The 16004-nt window shown below is 42.1% G+C and overlaps 1 protein-coding gene across 1 annotated transcript; it reads left to right on the top strand.

Annotated features, from left to right (window-relative positions):
* The first annotated feature begins 1100 nt into the window (after positions 1 to 1100).
* LOC119953957 (heat shock cognate 71 kDa protein) lies at positions 1101 to 15249 on the top strand. The gene is made up of 9 exons (XM_038778676.1): positions 1101 to 1260; positions 4526 to 4735; positions 5438 to 5643; positions 8080 to 8232; positions 9323 to 9878; positions 10184 to 10386; positions 12243 to 12441; positions 12861 to 13093; positions 14866 to 15249. The coding sequence occupies exons 2-9, from the start codon at positions 4531 to 4533 to the stop codon at positions 15046 to 15048; spliced, it is 1938 nt and encodes a 645-aa protein (XP_038634604.1). The 5' UTR covers positions 1101 to 1260; positions 4526 to 4530; the 3' UTR covers positions 15049 to 15249.
* Positions 15250 to 16004: the final 755 nt, after the last annotated feature.

Here is a 16004-nt window from a genome sequence, read left to right as displayed (position 1 = left end):
GTTCTCCTATTAGCCTAGATGGTGATGCAGGCATCCACTGCATCGCCGTGCTATTTCTGTTCTATTCTCCATGTCAACGTGACTGATCCACCTGCAGCTGCAAAGTGGGCTGGCTGAGCGAGAATAGTTTGCATACTAGAACGGGGTCTTGGGTTTCAAAGGCTAATGACACTTCACAGGCTCTGAAACCATAACCCAAAGGTAATCTCCAATAATTCATCCCGGCTAACAACGTCATGCGTGTGCCCAGGACGAATATCCTGACCCTAACCTTGAACCGTGTTTCCACCTCATATTTCATACTGGTTCGGGACAGGTCTGAGGCACTGTTCCTTATTTTAAATTTTTCCAATTAAGAGGCAATTTAACGAGAAGGTGGTGCAACGCAACTGCAGAGGAGCGAAGCAGCCTGATGCCAATTGGGAAATGGGGAAGAGGGGGTGAACCAAACTTCACAGACTGGAGCTGGGAAAGTTTTGAACGGCGACCCATTATTCGGACTCAGCTGAAAAATCGAACCCGCCCAACACAATGCGCCGATTTCACCGTTCGGAGGCTCGGGGTGAAGAATTATTCCGATTTTAAAATGCGATTTTTTTTCTTGGCAGAGGGGGAAGGAAATCGATACCTTAATTAATCTATAAAAGCAAATTAATGTGGATGCTGGAACCCGAAACCAAAGAGAAAATGCTGGAAAATCTCAGCAGGTCTGGCAGCATCTATAAGGAGAGAAAAGAGTTAACGGTTCGAGTCCAGATGGCCCTTTGTCAAAGCGTTGATTCATCGTTCAAAAAAAATGCAGGATGATGGCGCCGCCGCAGCCCCTGGGGGTGAAGAGGAAGAAGAAGCCGTTCAATCGACGCTAACCTAGAAACGTCGAAGATCTTTCCAGATTGTTCCACCCGAGCTGCTGAAGGGTCCGCCTCCCGAGCGAGGGGGAGGGGGCGGGGCGACGCGGCGGGAGGGGGCGGGGCAACGCGGCGGCTCCTCTCTATTGGTCGCCCGGGCGCCGGTGGGCGGGCGGCAGAGTGACGCAGCGCGAGAGTACGCGCCCGTGATTGGCCGGAAGCTTCCAGCTCCTTCCAGAAGCTTCTGCGGTGATTGGCAAAAGCGCTCGGAGCCGCAGTGTGAGTCGGCGGAGCAGCGGTCGTCTCTCTCATCTTTTTCCACACCCCTCCCCTTCATCCTCTATCATTTAAAGAGCCCGTCGTAGGTGATCATCGTACTTACATTTCCACCCTGATTTCGTAAGATATTAAAGTAAGTGCGGTTTTATTGATGTATAATATAAATATATGAGCATTGTGCAGTTTTTCTTGATTTGTTTTTTCGTCCCATTGAATGAAGCGTCCCTTTGTCCTCCTGCGCTTCATCATCGGGGAGAACGGATTTATCTCGCCGCCGAGGGTTTAAATAATTCCATTCGCTGCGGGCGTGTGAAGGTGAGAGGAGGTGACTTTCCTGTCGAGAAATCCTTACCTCGGACACCTATTTTTTTTTTCTCTCCATCCCTCAAACAGACAAAAATGTCGCTGACTCCTCACTGAGGATGCTCCCCACCCCACACTGAAAGTGTTAAATTGGTTAATTCGCCTTGAGCTGCTTTTTAATCACGCAGCAAACGGATGTTAATTCTCTAGGTTTAAGCTTGCGGGTGTGATCGGTCCCGTTGGTTCATCAACCTTGTCTGAGAAGCTTCAATCAGTTGGGATTAAAAGAAACTGCGTCGCCCTCCATCATTACCATTTTGACTCATTCATTTGTTGGGTTGAGTGAGTCTTGTTCCCAGGTTCCACTCTTCCCCCCCCCCCCCCCCAGTTTGGTGCGGCAAATTGTCCGAACATCTTGTATGTTTTTTTTTATACGAACTTAAATCATTAACAGCAATATAGCATGTCTTGAGCATGGGAAATAGTTCCATTTGCAATTCAGTGTATCCGAAGAGTTATTATCCTGAAGAGAGAGCAGCAATTGATACCTTTTAACAAAGCTTGGGATGATAGTGTGCCTCTGAAGAATTATTATCTGAAGTGTCAAAACTTTGGACCATGTTGTGTTCTCTAGTTCATTCATCCCAGGACAACAGAAAATGCTGTTTAGGTCATTTATATTTAGAACCATAGAATTCCTGTAGTGGAGAAGGAGGCCATTCAGCCTGTCGAGTCTGCACTGACTTCTGAAAGAGCACTGCTCTCCCACCCTATCCCAGTAACCCCACCTAACATTTTTAGACACTTGAGGGACAATTTGGCATGGCCAGTCCACCTACTAAGCAAACCTTTGGACTGTAGGAGGAAACCGGAGCACCTGGTGGGAACCCATGCAGGCACTGGGAGAACTTGCAAACTCCACGTAGACAGTCAACCAAGGCTGGAATTGAACCCTGGCCCCTGGTGCTGTGACGCAGCAGTGCTAACCACTCTTGCTGCCCTGGTGGACAATTTTGTTACCTAAAAAACAAGAGGTCCACAATGAAAAGGAGAAGAACTTTGTTTCAGTTTGGAACCAGGTAACCCAGAGGCAAAGAGCATTCCACAGAAACAGCAGATTTGATGAGAAATCGGCAGAAATTGTTTACAGTGGCAACTAGTGTGGTATGTCTGACTGACACATTTTGCCTATTAGTTTATGTCAACTGTACTTTAAACATTAGTGGGGTAAGAGAGTAATGTATTATAGTTAATCTTGTTCAATAAATGTCAGCAGGGCAGCACAGTGGTTAGCACTGCTGCCTCATAACACCAAAGAGCCCAGTTCGACCCTGGCCCCAGGTCGCTGTCCATGTGGAGATTACACATTCACCCTGTGTCAGTATGGGTTTCGCCCCCACGACCCAAATATGTGCAGGGTAGGTGGATTGGCCATGCTAAATTGCCCCTTAATTGGAAAAATATTTTGGCAGTCCTGACTGTTCATCAAGCCTCTAAACAAAATTAGGATGAATGAAGTCAGGTTCTATCCTGGTATGACTTATCCAGTAGTAACGTCAGCTAGTCATAATCATTGTCTGCAGTGATGTTCAGGTATTACATGTACATTTAAACATCGCCATTCAATAATCACAGATGTACTTTAAGAATTAAGTCCCCTCTAAGCCTTTCACACTCTTGACTATCCCCATTAATATTGGGGAAGTTGAAATCCCTGACTATTATTACGCTATTGTTTCTACACTTCTGAGATTTGGTACATTTTATTGTATTTGTTCATGGGATGTGGGTGTTGCAGGTTATGCCAGCATTTATTGCCCATCCCTAATTGCCCTCGAGAGGGGCACAACCACACTGCTGTGTGTCTGGAGTCACATGAAGGCCAGACCAGGTAAAGATGGCAGATTTTCTTCCCTAAAGGACATTAGTGAACCAGATAGGTTTTTACAGCAATTGACAATGGTTTCATGGTGACCACTAGACTTTTAATTCCAAATTTTTATTGAATTCACTTTTTTGAAGTGCTGAGGGTTTTGGCCAAGGGTGGTAATAATAATCGCTTATTGTAACACGTAGGTTACAATTAAGTTACTGTGAAAATCCCCAAGTCGCCACGTTCCCGTGCCTTTTCGGGGAGGCCGGTATGGGAATTGTACTTGCGCTGCTGGCATTATTCTACATTACAAGCCAGCTGTTTAGCCCACTGTGCTAAACCAGCCCGGTCATGCTATCATGACTGGTACAATGGGCCTGTTCCTGTGCTATATTTGTTAAAGTTCTATTCAGCCACTATCTCATTGAATAGTGTTGAAGATCCTACTACTGTTGAATACACACTTGTTCTACTTTGTTTTACCATTTAATCAACAAATAAAAAAGTAAAAAGCCAGGGGCATTTCTGTTGCTGGTCTCTTTGAAATGCAATTTTGACATCTGAATTGCCCACCAGGGGTGTGTGTTGCTAATGTATTGAACAACGCTGCTGTAATGGAGGTTATCATTGGTTTGCTCCTGTAAATTCCTTTTGGCTGGGAATTGTCTGGAGGAGGATCCTGAGTGCTGACATGAATATATTTTGAGACTTCATTTTATTTTGTTATTCTGAGCAGTTATTTGGCATACCATTGTTAAAGTTTAACACAATTGTGACTTGTTTGGAAATTAATATGACCTTGTAAACCACACTTACAACCTGTTTAATGAATAGAATCTCAATCCTGTAGAAAGAGACCATTCATCCCATTGTGCTAGTTCTCGGAAGCAATTCACCGATCATCACTCTTTCACCTTCTTCCTCTTCAGATGATCTAATTCCCTCTGAATGCAATGATTGAATTTGCCTTCACTCCTTGAAGCTGCCTTCATTACAGTCTTAAGGCAGTGCATTTCAGATACTAATCACATGTTGTTTGGAAAAGATTATCCTCCTGTTGCCATTATTACATTTGCAAATTATTTTGTATCTGTGCCAATGACCCTTACACTAATGGGAACAGTTTTCCCTACTATTTTGTCCAGACCCTCATGAATTTTGAATAAACTGCATTTGATACTGCAAATAACTATTTTTCACACTCGTTTTTCTTTCATTGCAGGCAAAATGTCTAAGGGACCAGCTGTTGGTATTGATCTTGGGACAACTTACTCCTGTGTAGGTGTCTTCCAGCATGGAAAAGTTGAAATTATTGCCAATGACCAAGGCAACCGAACCACTCCAAGCTATGTTGCCTTCACCGATTCAGAAAGGCTCATTGGTGATGCAGCCAAGAACCAGGTGGCAATGAACCCAACCAATACTGTCTTTGGTGAGTTAAGTTTGGTGTTGTGCAGATAAAGTTAAAATACCATTGCTGAACTTAACCTGGGCAAAAGAGAGGCATACCCAGTGAACCCAAACGGGGGAGGGAGAGAGCCGGAGGTGCACCCGTTCAAAACAGCCCAGAACAGATTCTGCTATCTGGGGATCCAGATAGCCAGAGACTGGACACTGATCCACGAGTGGAACCTGACCAGCCTGGTGGAGGAAGTAAGAAGAGCCCTTCAGAGGTGGGGCTCACTCCCACACTCCCTGGCGGGGAGAGTGCAGACGATCAAGATGAACCTACTGCCAAGGTTCCTCTTCCTGTTTAGATCCATTCCGATCTTCATCCCCAGGACCTTTTTACAAACCGTAGACAGCCTAATCACGTGTGTGCGTGCCTTCAATTCCTTAACTGCGATAATTTGATTCACTGCGTCTTGTGCACAATCACGGCAATTGATGTCAGTGTCCCAGGTTGGACGACTGGGAACGTTCTTCCAGTTGGGTGAGACTGAGGACCGAGAATAGAAGTCCGCTACCCCATGTCACACAATGATTAGTTTGCTGGCATGAACCACTGTCAAAAGTTCACATTGGGGGAAAAAATATTATCTTTAGTGGAACTGTACTAGTCTAGTACACATTGTCTTGTGGCAGATGAGATTATTTCTCTGTTGCTTGTCTTCAATATTCTAAAATTTTGTAGATGCCAAGCGCCTCATTGGACGCAGATTTGAAGACACTGTAGTTCAGGCTGATTTGAAGCACTGGCCTTTCGATGTCGTAAATGATGGAGGTCGTCCCAAGGTTAAGGTGGAATACAAAGGAGAAAACAAGTGTTTTTACCCTGAAGAAATTTCTTCAATGGTACTCACAAAAATGAAGGAAATTGCAGAAGCTTACCTTGGAAAGGTGTGTAACATAATTACTTGTGATAAGCCCATTTAAAAAAAAAAAAAAACATTTTTAGTTGGCCGTTGCTTTCTATATCTGCAAGATTCTGAATTTAAATTTTATTTTTCATTTTAATGTGGTTAAACTGTGGACCGATGACCCGGAATAGATGTAAGCAGTTGTGCACTTAACATAATGTGTGAATTTGAAAATGGGGATTGAATTGAATCGCATGCATGTAATACATATTGTTCTGCCACCCTGGGCAAGAGTGTGGTCAATACCAGCCCCACCTGCCCCAGAGTCTCCATACAAGTGAACTGACCAAAGATTTTCATAAAAATTCCCAAGTGTTTGGCCCTTGGCAGCCCATAGTCACTGGGTTTGTAAGTTGAAACACAGATACTGTTTATTAATAATAATATACACTAAATATAACAAGCTAACTTACTACCCCCCCCCCCCCTTTACTGTCCCACCACGTATGCACAAACATGGGTGGGTGGAGGAAGGGGTGAAAATAATACGGATAAGGTCAAAAGAGTCTTTGCTTCCATTGGTGGTTTGCTGATAGTCCTTGGTTTGTAGCCTAAAATGATCATCTCTGTAGTTTAGAAATCTATTACTCACAGCTTTGTCTGAAGAGGCACTTTTGCTTCACATCAAACTCTCCTTTCAGTTTGTGGTTGTGGTTTATTTCCAGGCCTCTGCCTTTCCTGGAGAGCATTGGTCAGTTTACATTTGTCTGCTCTGTAGAGAATTGATTGGTTCTGGACTCTGCTGGCACAGCCTGTAATGGTTCTTCTGTACGTAGATTCATCCAGACTATCTGATAGTCTGGAAAGACTGAGACGAGAGGACAGGAGTCCTTTCTCTTCAGAGGTCAGGAGTCAAACTGAAACCAACAACTTAACCTTGAAGCTGTGAAACATTCCAAGCAATCCGATCCAATCACTGCCTGTTGCACAGCCTTTTAGGGCCAATCCATTGATCACCAGGCAAATCAATCAAACCACATCATCACTGATGCCAGCCAATCTGTCATTGATGCTGGTCTGGCTGCAATCACCAATTTTAGATCAGCACAGCCTTCTGGTCCTTTTGAATTAAAGACACAGACTGCCTTAAACACACGTCTCCAAAAATCATCTACAGATCAAAACTAAGGAATAAATAGGAAGGACCATAACAATACATAGTTTTTCATCTAGTTCACTTGAGGAATACTTTTGTCAGTACTGCACAATATGGCACATCAGCCAGTGTTGTTGACTGCAGTTTGTTTCGGTTTTTCGCTAACACCGTTGCTATCTTGTGATTTAAAGCATGGTTTTATGGTCAAGGTAGAAATGGTTAGAATTTCCAGACTGCTAATTTTTAGCATCCAGGGACACGAGAATTGAATTCCTAACGAGGTCCAGCATCTCGGTCCTAGGACATCACTGCAGCAGATCCTCGGGATTTGCGGCCCAACTATCTTCAGTTGCTTCATCAGTGACCTTCCCTACATCCGGTTGGATTTGGGCATGTTTGCTGGTTGTGCTTCAATGTTCAGCACCATTTGCAACTTCTACTGAAGCAGTCTGTGCCCATATGCAGCATGACCTATACAGGCTTGGGCTGATGTGGCACAAATGTTGCCAATGGCCATAGGCCATTTCCCCTTTTTAAGGGGGAGAGAGCTGATGCTGATTTAACCTGAGGATTGTCCCACCTTGGGCAAGGTTGAGAAGGTGGAGCCTTCATGAATAACCTCAGTTGGAGTTGAACACATGCCGCCTTTTTAGTACTCAATTATTTTTCCCCCAATTTAGTGTGGCCAATCCACCTACCTTGTACATCTTGAGTTTCTGGGGGTGAGACGTATGCAGTCACGGGGAGAATGTGAAAACTTTACACGGACCGTGACCCAAGGCCGGGATCAAACCCGGGTCCTTGGTGCCATGAGGCAGTAGTGCTAACCACTATGCTGCCCACAGAACCCCTGCTGCTGATGCCTGTCTGCATCACAAACACTCCTATCCCGTGAAGGAATACAAAGTGTCTATCCTGGTTAAGTGTGTAGTGGAATATTTAACCAGGTACGGCATCCTCTGAAAGGAAGGTTGTCTCACTCATTAATGCAGACATTTTGTCATGCAGTAATCCAGTACTTTGGCGGCAGGGAAATGTAGCCAGCAGGTTGGGCATGACCGGAATTCAAGGTCAGGAACAGTGATTCAAGAGGGCTGAGTTCAGAAGGCAGTTGGTTTAATGGAAGAGAGATTTAATGGAAGAGAGATAATGTAGAATTTGGAGCTAAAAATCATTTTAATAAGTGCATGTATAAACCAGCTGCCTTGTGCAGACTAATTTGGGTCCAAAAGTCATTTTAATTGCACGTATAAATAAGCTGACTATGTTGAGCTAATAATTAAAAATTTATGTAAAACTTAAATATTCTCTATCTTGTAGACTATTACAAATGCTGTTGTCACAGTACCTGCTTACTTCAATGATTCGCAACGTCAAGCAACTAAGGATGCTGGAACTATTTCTGGTCTTAATGTTCTTCGTATTATAAATGAACCAACAGCTGCTGCCATTGCTTATGGCTTGGATAAAAAGGTATGATTTATGACTTCAAATTAGAATGTAAATACAATTTTACATAATGCTTAATGACAGGTTTTCAGGGATCCTCCTTTTGAATGTTGTAGCTAATAAGTCAATCACGTGTTTTTCTTTTACCATAGCTTGTGTGTTAGTCACCGTTTAGTTGGTAGTACTCCACTCTTTAATCAGAAGCTGTTCACACATCGGACTAGATTAAAAATCATCATCGTTCTTGTGCAGGACTTTGGAAGTGCTACACTGTCAGAGATGCCATCTTTCAGGTGAAATGCAAGTCTTGAGGGTCAGTCTGCCTTCATGGGTGGATGTGAAAAATTCTGTGGCGCAATTGTAAGGAAGAGCCGAGGAATCTTGTGTTCTGGCCAATATTTAGTTATCCTTCAAACAACATCAGATATTTTAAAATGTGATCATTATCACATTGCTGTTTGTGGGAGCTTGCTGTGTGCAAATTAGCTGCTGCATTTCCTCCTCAACAGCCAAGACTACACTTCAAAAGTACTTGATTGGTTATAAAGAGCTTTGAGACATTTGGTAGCTGTAAAAGGTTCCAGGGAATAGCCAAGTTTACAAGACACCTTCTACAGACAGGTTTAAACCACTTATTAGCTGACTGGTGACTACATTTATACTCCAGGAGGGCATAATATACATTATCCACTCCAATGGGGGAATGCTGCAGTATTGGAATTGTGATCCTTTAGACAAAACAAAGCCAACAACATTTTAGTTTAAAAAAAATATAGATCAGGGCTGAGGTAGCTGAAAGATATGTTTTATCGTGAAGTGATGCTCTAATTGGACGAATCAGACTGAAATGGATGGGAGGGGATACAAGACTGGGGAGAAGTATAGGGTGGGACTTGGTGAAAGCATTTTGTCAGTTTGAGGGTTAAGAAGTTGGTTGAGGACTTGGGTAAAAGATGACTGAGACATGGTGTGTAATAAACTACAAGCATTCAAAAATGATAAAGGAGGTCCTGAGGGTGGCAGCTGGGTGGGGGATGGCAGTTGGAAATATAGAAAGGGACCTAAAATAAGACCACAAAATAAAGTGCCATTGAAACACATTGTGTTTTTGCAGGTTGGTGCTGAAAGAAATGTACTGATTTTTGACCTGGGTGGTGGCACCTTTGATGTCTCCATCTTGACCATTGAGGATGGTATATTTGAAGTCAAGTCTACTGCTGGTGACACCCATCTTGGTGGGGAGGACTTTGACAGCCGCATGGTCAACCATTTTATTGCTGAATTCAAACGGAAATACAAGAAAGACATTACTGACAACAAGAGAGCTGTTCGCCGTCTCCGCACCGCATGTGAACGTGCTAAGCGTACCCTGTCATCTAGTACGCAAGCTAGCATTGAAATTGACTCTCTGTACGAGGGTGTTGATTTCTACACCTCCATCACCAGGGCACGATTTGAAGAGCTCAATGCTGACCTCTTCCGAGGCACGTTGGATCCTGTTGAGAAATCCTTGCGAGATGCAAAACTTGACAAGGCTCAAATCCATGACATTGTACTGGTTGGTGGATCCACCCGCATTCCCAAAATCCAGAAGTTGCTGCAAGATTTCTTCAATGGCAAAGAGCTGAACAAGAGCATCAACCCTGATGAGGCTGTTGCATATGGTGCAGGTAACCAAACTTTATTTTTGCAGAAATCAAAATCTCGTACTACAATTCAAATAGGACTGTATCAAAATGTTGCAATTAGTATGAGTGGAAAATGTAAGATCATTAGTCACTTGCAGAACAGGTTCAGGAACTATTCATGCTTTTTCCATTATTTTGATGCTTGCATCAATAGACAGATGCAGTAGTATGTATGCATCTCCCTTTTGTCTCAATTTGGTGTTTTTTTTAAATTTCCAATCCTGAAACAAATGTTCTTGTGATCTAAGCATCTATTAATTTGGTAATGTAATATGATGTATTTTCAGCTGTGCAGGCTGCTATCTTAGCTGGTGACAAGTCAGAGAATGTACAGGATTTGCTATTACTGGATGTTACTCCACTGTCCCTGGGTATTGAGACAGCTGGTGGTGTAATGACTGTCCTAATCAAACGTAATACTACCATTCCAACAAAGCAAACACAGACCTTCACTACCTACTCTGACAATCAGCCGGGTGTGCTCATCCAGGTGAGAACTTAATTTGTTTGCCTTTAAGGTCATGTGACTATATTTTGTCTAATATACTTGGGTGTATAAATGTGCAAGAAATGCTTTCACTGTACTTTGAATATAGAAAAGATGCATTCGTAAGATGAGTGGAAAAGTTGAACATTTCAGGGAAAAATGGAGAGGAGTGACCGAGCTTAGTTGAAGAGGTGGCTGGTGAAGCAGAAGAAATTGGGAACAGTGTGGGTACCCAGGCATTTTGGAAGGGGGGGGGTTGAATGGAGGTGTTTGGGATGGATAAATGCTCAATAGACCAGTGTCTGAACGATGTGAGTGAGGAAATGGGATATTTCTGGGTTGCAGGTAGTTGCAGAAAAATGAGGAGAGCCCATGGAGGGATGAGAATTTTATATTTGAGGCATTTGGATGAAATAACCTTGCTGACTTGGAACAATTTGCAATTAAGAACAAACAAGGTGTATCAGTGTTTTTGAGATGTACTCCGAGAAAGCAGAACTGGATATACGCAGCAAAATATGGATGTGATGGTAACAAAGACCTGATATGACAAATAGGTTGTTTTATTAGCAGGTGATGGAGCCAGTTGATTCAACAAACATGGAGATGGGCTTTTCTTTGGCCAAAGTGAGGATATAGAGAGGCTGAGCTCAGTTCACCTTCAAATTGAATAACTGCCAAGGATGTGCAATGATTTAATAGTCACAGTCACAGTCCAGGAAGTTTGACATTACAAAGAACAATACAGCACAGGATCAGGCCATTCGGCCCTCCAAGCTGTACTGGTCATGATACCAACCTTTGCCAAAAACCGTCAGCTCTTCCTTGTGCTGTATCCCTCTATACCCATCCTATCCATGTGTTTGTCAAGATGCCTTTTTGAATGGCATTAATGTATCTACTTCCACAACCTCCCCTGGCAACACATTCCAGGCACTCGCTACCCTCTGTGGGTTTTTTTTTTAAAAACTGCCTCACACATCTCTAAACTTGCCCCACAGACCTTAAAACATATGCCCCCTGGTGACTGACCCTGTCACCCTGGTAAAGTGCCTGCCCATCCACTCTATCCATGCCCCTTGTAATCTTGTAGACCTCTTATCAGGTCACCCCTCAACCTCTGCCTTTCTAATGAAAACAAAAGACAATCCGTCTATTCAGCCTCTCCATGTGGCTAACGTTCTCCAGACCAGGCAACATCCTGGTAAACCTCCTCTGCACCCTCTCCAAAGCCTCCACATCCTTCTGGTAGTGTGGCAACCAGAATTGTGCGCAATATTCAAAGTGCGGCCTGTACAACTGTAGCATGACTTGTCAGTTTTTATACTCTGCCCCGTCCAATGAAGTCAAGCATTTTATATGCTTTCTTGACAATACAAACAGTTGATGTTGGTATAGTAACACTGCAACCGAGTAGAGTTTCCTTGTCTAACAATCACAGGGTTTCACTTCCAGGAAAGATTACTAACAATGGAGTGTGCAGTCTGGTTACTCTAGATTTGGTAGAGCCAAATTTAACATTTCTGATGCAGTACAGACTAAGTGAACCTCCATTTCTGAGAACCTGAGCATAGCTTACCAAGATGCCAGGTGCCTTAGAGTGGGTAACTGGGAGAAGTTAACTCCTGTTCTGGAACACCTTTTTCAGGAATATTCCAACATTGACAAACATCTGTGGACTAGTGAAGCATTAAACAGTAATTTTCAACTGAGCCAAGCAACAATTGTACACCTTGTTATTTAACTGATAAAAGGTATAAATATTCCTTTAGTTTTATGTACAAGCAGGATCTGGAGATTGATAAAGTATGCTTGTCTATAATGTTAACTTTAAGACAACCGTCTCATTTTCATTTTAGGTGTACGAGGGTGAAAGAGCCATGACTAAGGATAACAACTTGCTGGGCAAGTTTGAACTGACTGGAATTCCACCTGCTCCACGGGGTGTGCCTCAAATTGAGGTGACATTTGATATAGATGCCAATGGTATCTTGAATGTGTCTGCAGTGGATAAGAGCACTGGAAAGGAAAACAAGATCACCATCACAAATGACAAAGGTGAGTCACTTATCTAGATGGTGGAGTTTCTGTTCCAAAGCTAACTCACACCCACATTGTGGTGAAAATTAATGGAATGATTCACTGAACACTTTTGCACTGAACTAAAAGAGCTTTGCTCATTATATTTTAGTTTTTTTTTGATGTGAATTTGCTCTGGCTGATCATTGAACTGATATTGTAGCTAAAAATCCACATCAGCCTGATATAACATAGAAATTTAGTTTATGCTATTCCTGAGGATCACTGATAAAAGGCCACTGCTTTATTACTTCAAGTTCCACAGTTCTTTCTGGAAACTTGAGGCACTGCAGAATTTAAAATTTGTTATGCTTGTTTGAGATTACATTGACTGATTTAAATGTATCTCAATATTTTATAACTAGTGGCATAAATAGCATTTTGAATTATATAAACAGGTCGCTTGAGCAAAGAAGACATTGAACGTATGGTCCAGGAAGCGGAGAAGTACAAAGCAGAGGATGATCAACAGCGTGACAAAGTTTCATCAAAGAACTCTCTCGAGTCCTATGCTTTCAACATGAAGGCTACGATTGAGGATGAAAAACTAAAGGGAAAAATAGGTGATGATGACAAGCAAAAGGTTTTGGACAAATGTAACGAAGTTATCAGCTGGCTGGATAAGAACCAGGTAAATTGTAATTAATGGAGGTTATTCTGTTGCAGGATTATTGTAATCGCCACAACATTCATTAATTATTATAGCACAAGAGGGCCATTTGTCCTATCTAGTGTGCTGGTTCTACTGTGGAGCAATCCAGTCAGTCCTATTTCAATGCTGTGTCCATGTAGCCCTGGAGGTTTATTTTCCCCCGGGTATCCATCCAATTTATTTTAAAAATCACTCAACATAGTCTTCTACTCCCACCTCCCCTCATAGTGATTTCCAGGCCGTTATTACTTGATGTAATTGTGTACTCTAATTCTCTCAACCTTTAAATCTGTGACCCTCCTTACACAAGGGCCAGACCAGAAATCAATTGCACCATCTGGTGTGGCACAGACCCATAAACATCAAGAGGGTCTTTGTTCTGTCTGTCGTATCTCTTGACTGCCTGTAGTTACTAGGAATGCTCTCCCATACTTTGGTTAAATATGGGTGTAACATTTGGCACTCCAATGTTCTGGCACCTCCCCTGAATCTAGGGCAGACTTGTCACTATTTCGCCTTCTAACTATGTTTAATATAAAACGAGTATTTGACTGGTGACGTTCTATTGGCTGCCCCGTATTAATTCAGCTGTTTGTCCCCAATGTCCTTGTTTTCTGACATGGTAAGTGTTGACAATAATTGGGAATGAAGTAAAGTACCTATGCATCTTTGCTTGAAGTGCATGCATCTGGCCTTACCACCCCTATCTCTCAAGTATGAGATCAATTCAATTGAAGTGCTAATTTACAAATGGGCTCAAACTTGGGACAGTCTCAATGTTTGTGTCGTGCCCATCGACTTGTAGGCTAGTTAGGAAAATGGCATGTCTCAAAAGTGAATAATAAGGAATGCAACTTCAGTAATTGCATAAAGAGCAAAGTGATTTGGGTATCCAGGTACTTTTAGAAGTTGCTGCACTTGTACAAAATACTTAAATGCTAATAGTGTAAATGCTAATAGTGTTGGCTTTTATTCAAGAGTTACATGTAGGCCAGACCCAGTAAGGATGGTGGATTTCCTTCCCTAAAGGACATTAGTGAACCAGATGGGTTTTACAGCAATCAACAATGGTTTCATGGTCATCACCACTAGACTTTAATTCCAAATTGTATTGAATTCAAATTTCAACATCTGCCATGCTGTTTGGAATCCAGGTGCCCAAATCTTGCCGTGAGTCTCTGGATTGCTAGTCTAGTGACAATACTGCTATGCCTCCAACTCCAGTATTAGCTGCAAAAATTTGACTTGTATTTCCTTGTGTGATTAAGTTGATAAGACAAGATATAGATAGAGAAACCATCACTGGGAGAATTCTGAATAAGAATATAATTGCATGTAAGCTATTTAGGAGAGTTGTTTGGTGGGGTCATCGAAACATGGGGGAAGGTCAGGTTAGTGGGGTTTAGATACATATCTGCCTTGAACTGATCTGTTGCAGTAAACTGAGTTGAATAACCTATTACAAGGAGAAACAGATGGTAAGCAGTGTGACCTGCAGCAATTTGTAACCTGGGTTTTTTTCCAAAAAGGCACCCCTGCTTAGTTCATGGGGGATAAAAGAAGAAATTAGTATTAGTAACCCGAGGCACATAAGTCAATTTCTTGGTGGAAAGACAAACATTTATTTGCATTGCCTGGAGATTCTTTCATTCTGGAGTCACAGGTTTGACATATCCTTTTAAGGAAGTCTGATAAATTACAGTTGTTAATATCTATACCTATGGTAGTAACCTGATTGCTTTTTTTGTTAGACTGCGGAAAAGGATGAATATGAACATCAGCTGAAAGAAATAGAGAAGATCTGCAATCCAGTTGTAAGCAAATTGTATCAGGGTGCTGGTGGCATGCCTGGTGGGATGCCAGAAGGCTTTCCTGGTACTGGAGCTGCTCCTGGAGGAGGATCTTCTGGACCAACTATTGAAGAAGTTGACTAAAAACATTAATGTACAGTAAGAATCAGTGAGAATAGGAAACCGAATGTTTGTGTATTGTGATTTAAGGAGAATCCAAACTGTACTATTGCCCTGTAATTAAATATGGTGTAAAAGTTAATGAAACTGAAAAGCATCTTGTTAATTTAAATTCGCGTTGAAAACTTCTCATCTTCTAATAAAAGAGCAATACATATCTGAAAAGTTGTTTTCCTTCACTCTTAGCCTTGCTGACCCATCTGTTTAAATATGGTAGCTGAATTCCTACTGCAGTGTGATTTAAGGCATCCAGTACTGTAATCATTTTTCATGTTTGAACTTGACGATGAATAACTGGCTTTGACAGGAAGAGCAACACCTAAATCCAGTACTTTTATTCCCCTAATCTTCATATGTGCATTTATAACAATCCAGGATAGGAGCCCTGGATATGTTTTTGGCTATTACACCCTACAAATAAAAAATGCTGTACAGTTTATTGCACTATTGGTCTGATGCTCTTTTGCAATCAAATATGAATATAAATCTACTGAACCCTCCAGCTGCTTTCTCTACCAACAACTTTGATTTTAAATATTCTCCCCCCTTTTTTGCTAACAGGTTAAAAAGTATTCAGACTTAATTACCTGCATTGTTTCCTTGCAATGTCTGCAAAGATGACCCAGGTTGCCCCTCTTGCACCCAAATCCATGTCAACTTTTTCCCACCTTCCCTTGTGCTTAAGCTTGTTCCATTAACCAACATTGCTTAAACAAAATCGGATCATTATCATATTACCCTTGGAGTACAGATTTTTTACTAAATATTTAATTGGTTGCAAATCACTTTGGGCTGTACTGAGATTGTAAAGCTTTGAATGCAAGTTATATCCTGCCTTTTTCACAAAATTGCCATGCCAACATTGGGCACTCTTCTGCACTGGCCATAGCCTTTGTGCAGCAAATTGGCACAAAGTAGGG

Source organism: Scyliorhinus canicula, chromosome 19 (genome assembly GCF_902713615.1).
Source record: "Scyliorhinus canicula chromosome 19, sScyCan1.1, whole genome shotgun sequence".
Taxonomy (NCBI): Eukaryota; Metazoa; Chordata; class Chondrichthyes; order Carcharhiniformes; family Scyliorhinidae; genus Scyliorhinus; species Scyliorhinus canicula.
This window is presented reverse-complemented; position numbering and strand designations above follow the sequence as displayed.

Bases quoted from the DNA above. Each gene is read 5' to 3' on its own strand.
- LOC119953957 (XM_038778676.1), top strand. From the start codon at position 4,531: ATGTCTAAGGGACCAGCTGTTGGTATTGATCTTGGGACAACTTACTCC. The intron at 4,736-5,437 runs GTGAGTTAAGTT...AAAATTTTGTAG, and splicing joins CCCAACCAATACTGTCTTTG to ATGCCAAGCGCCTCATTGGA. The intron at 10,387-12,242 runs GTGAGAACTTAA...TTTTCATTTTAG, and splicing joins AGCCGGGTGTGCTCATCCAG to GTGTACGAGGGTGAAAGAGC.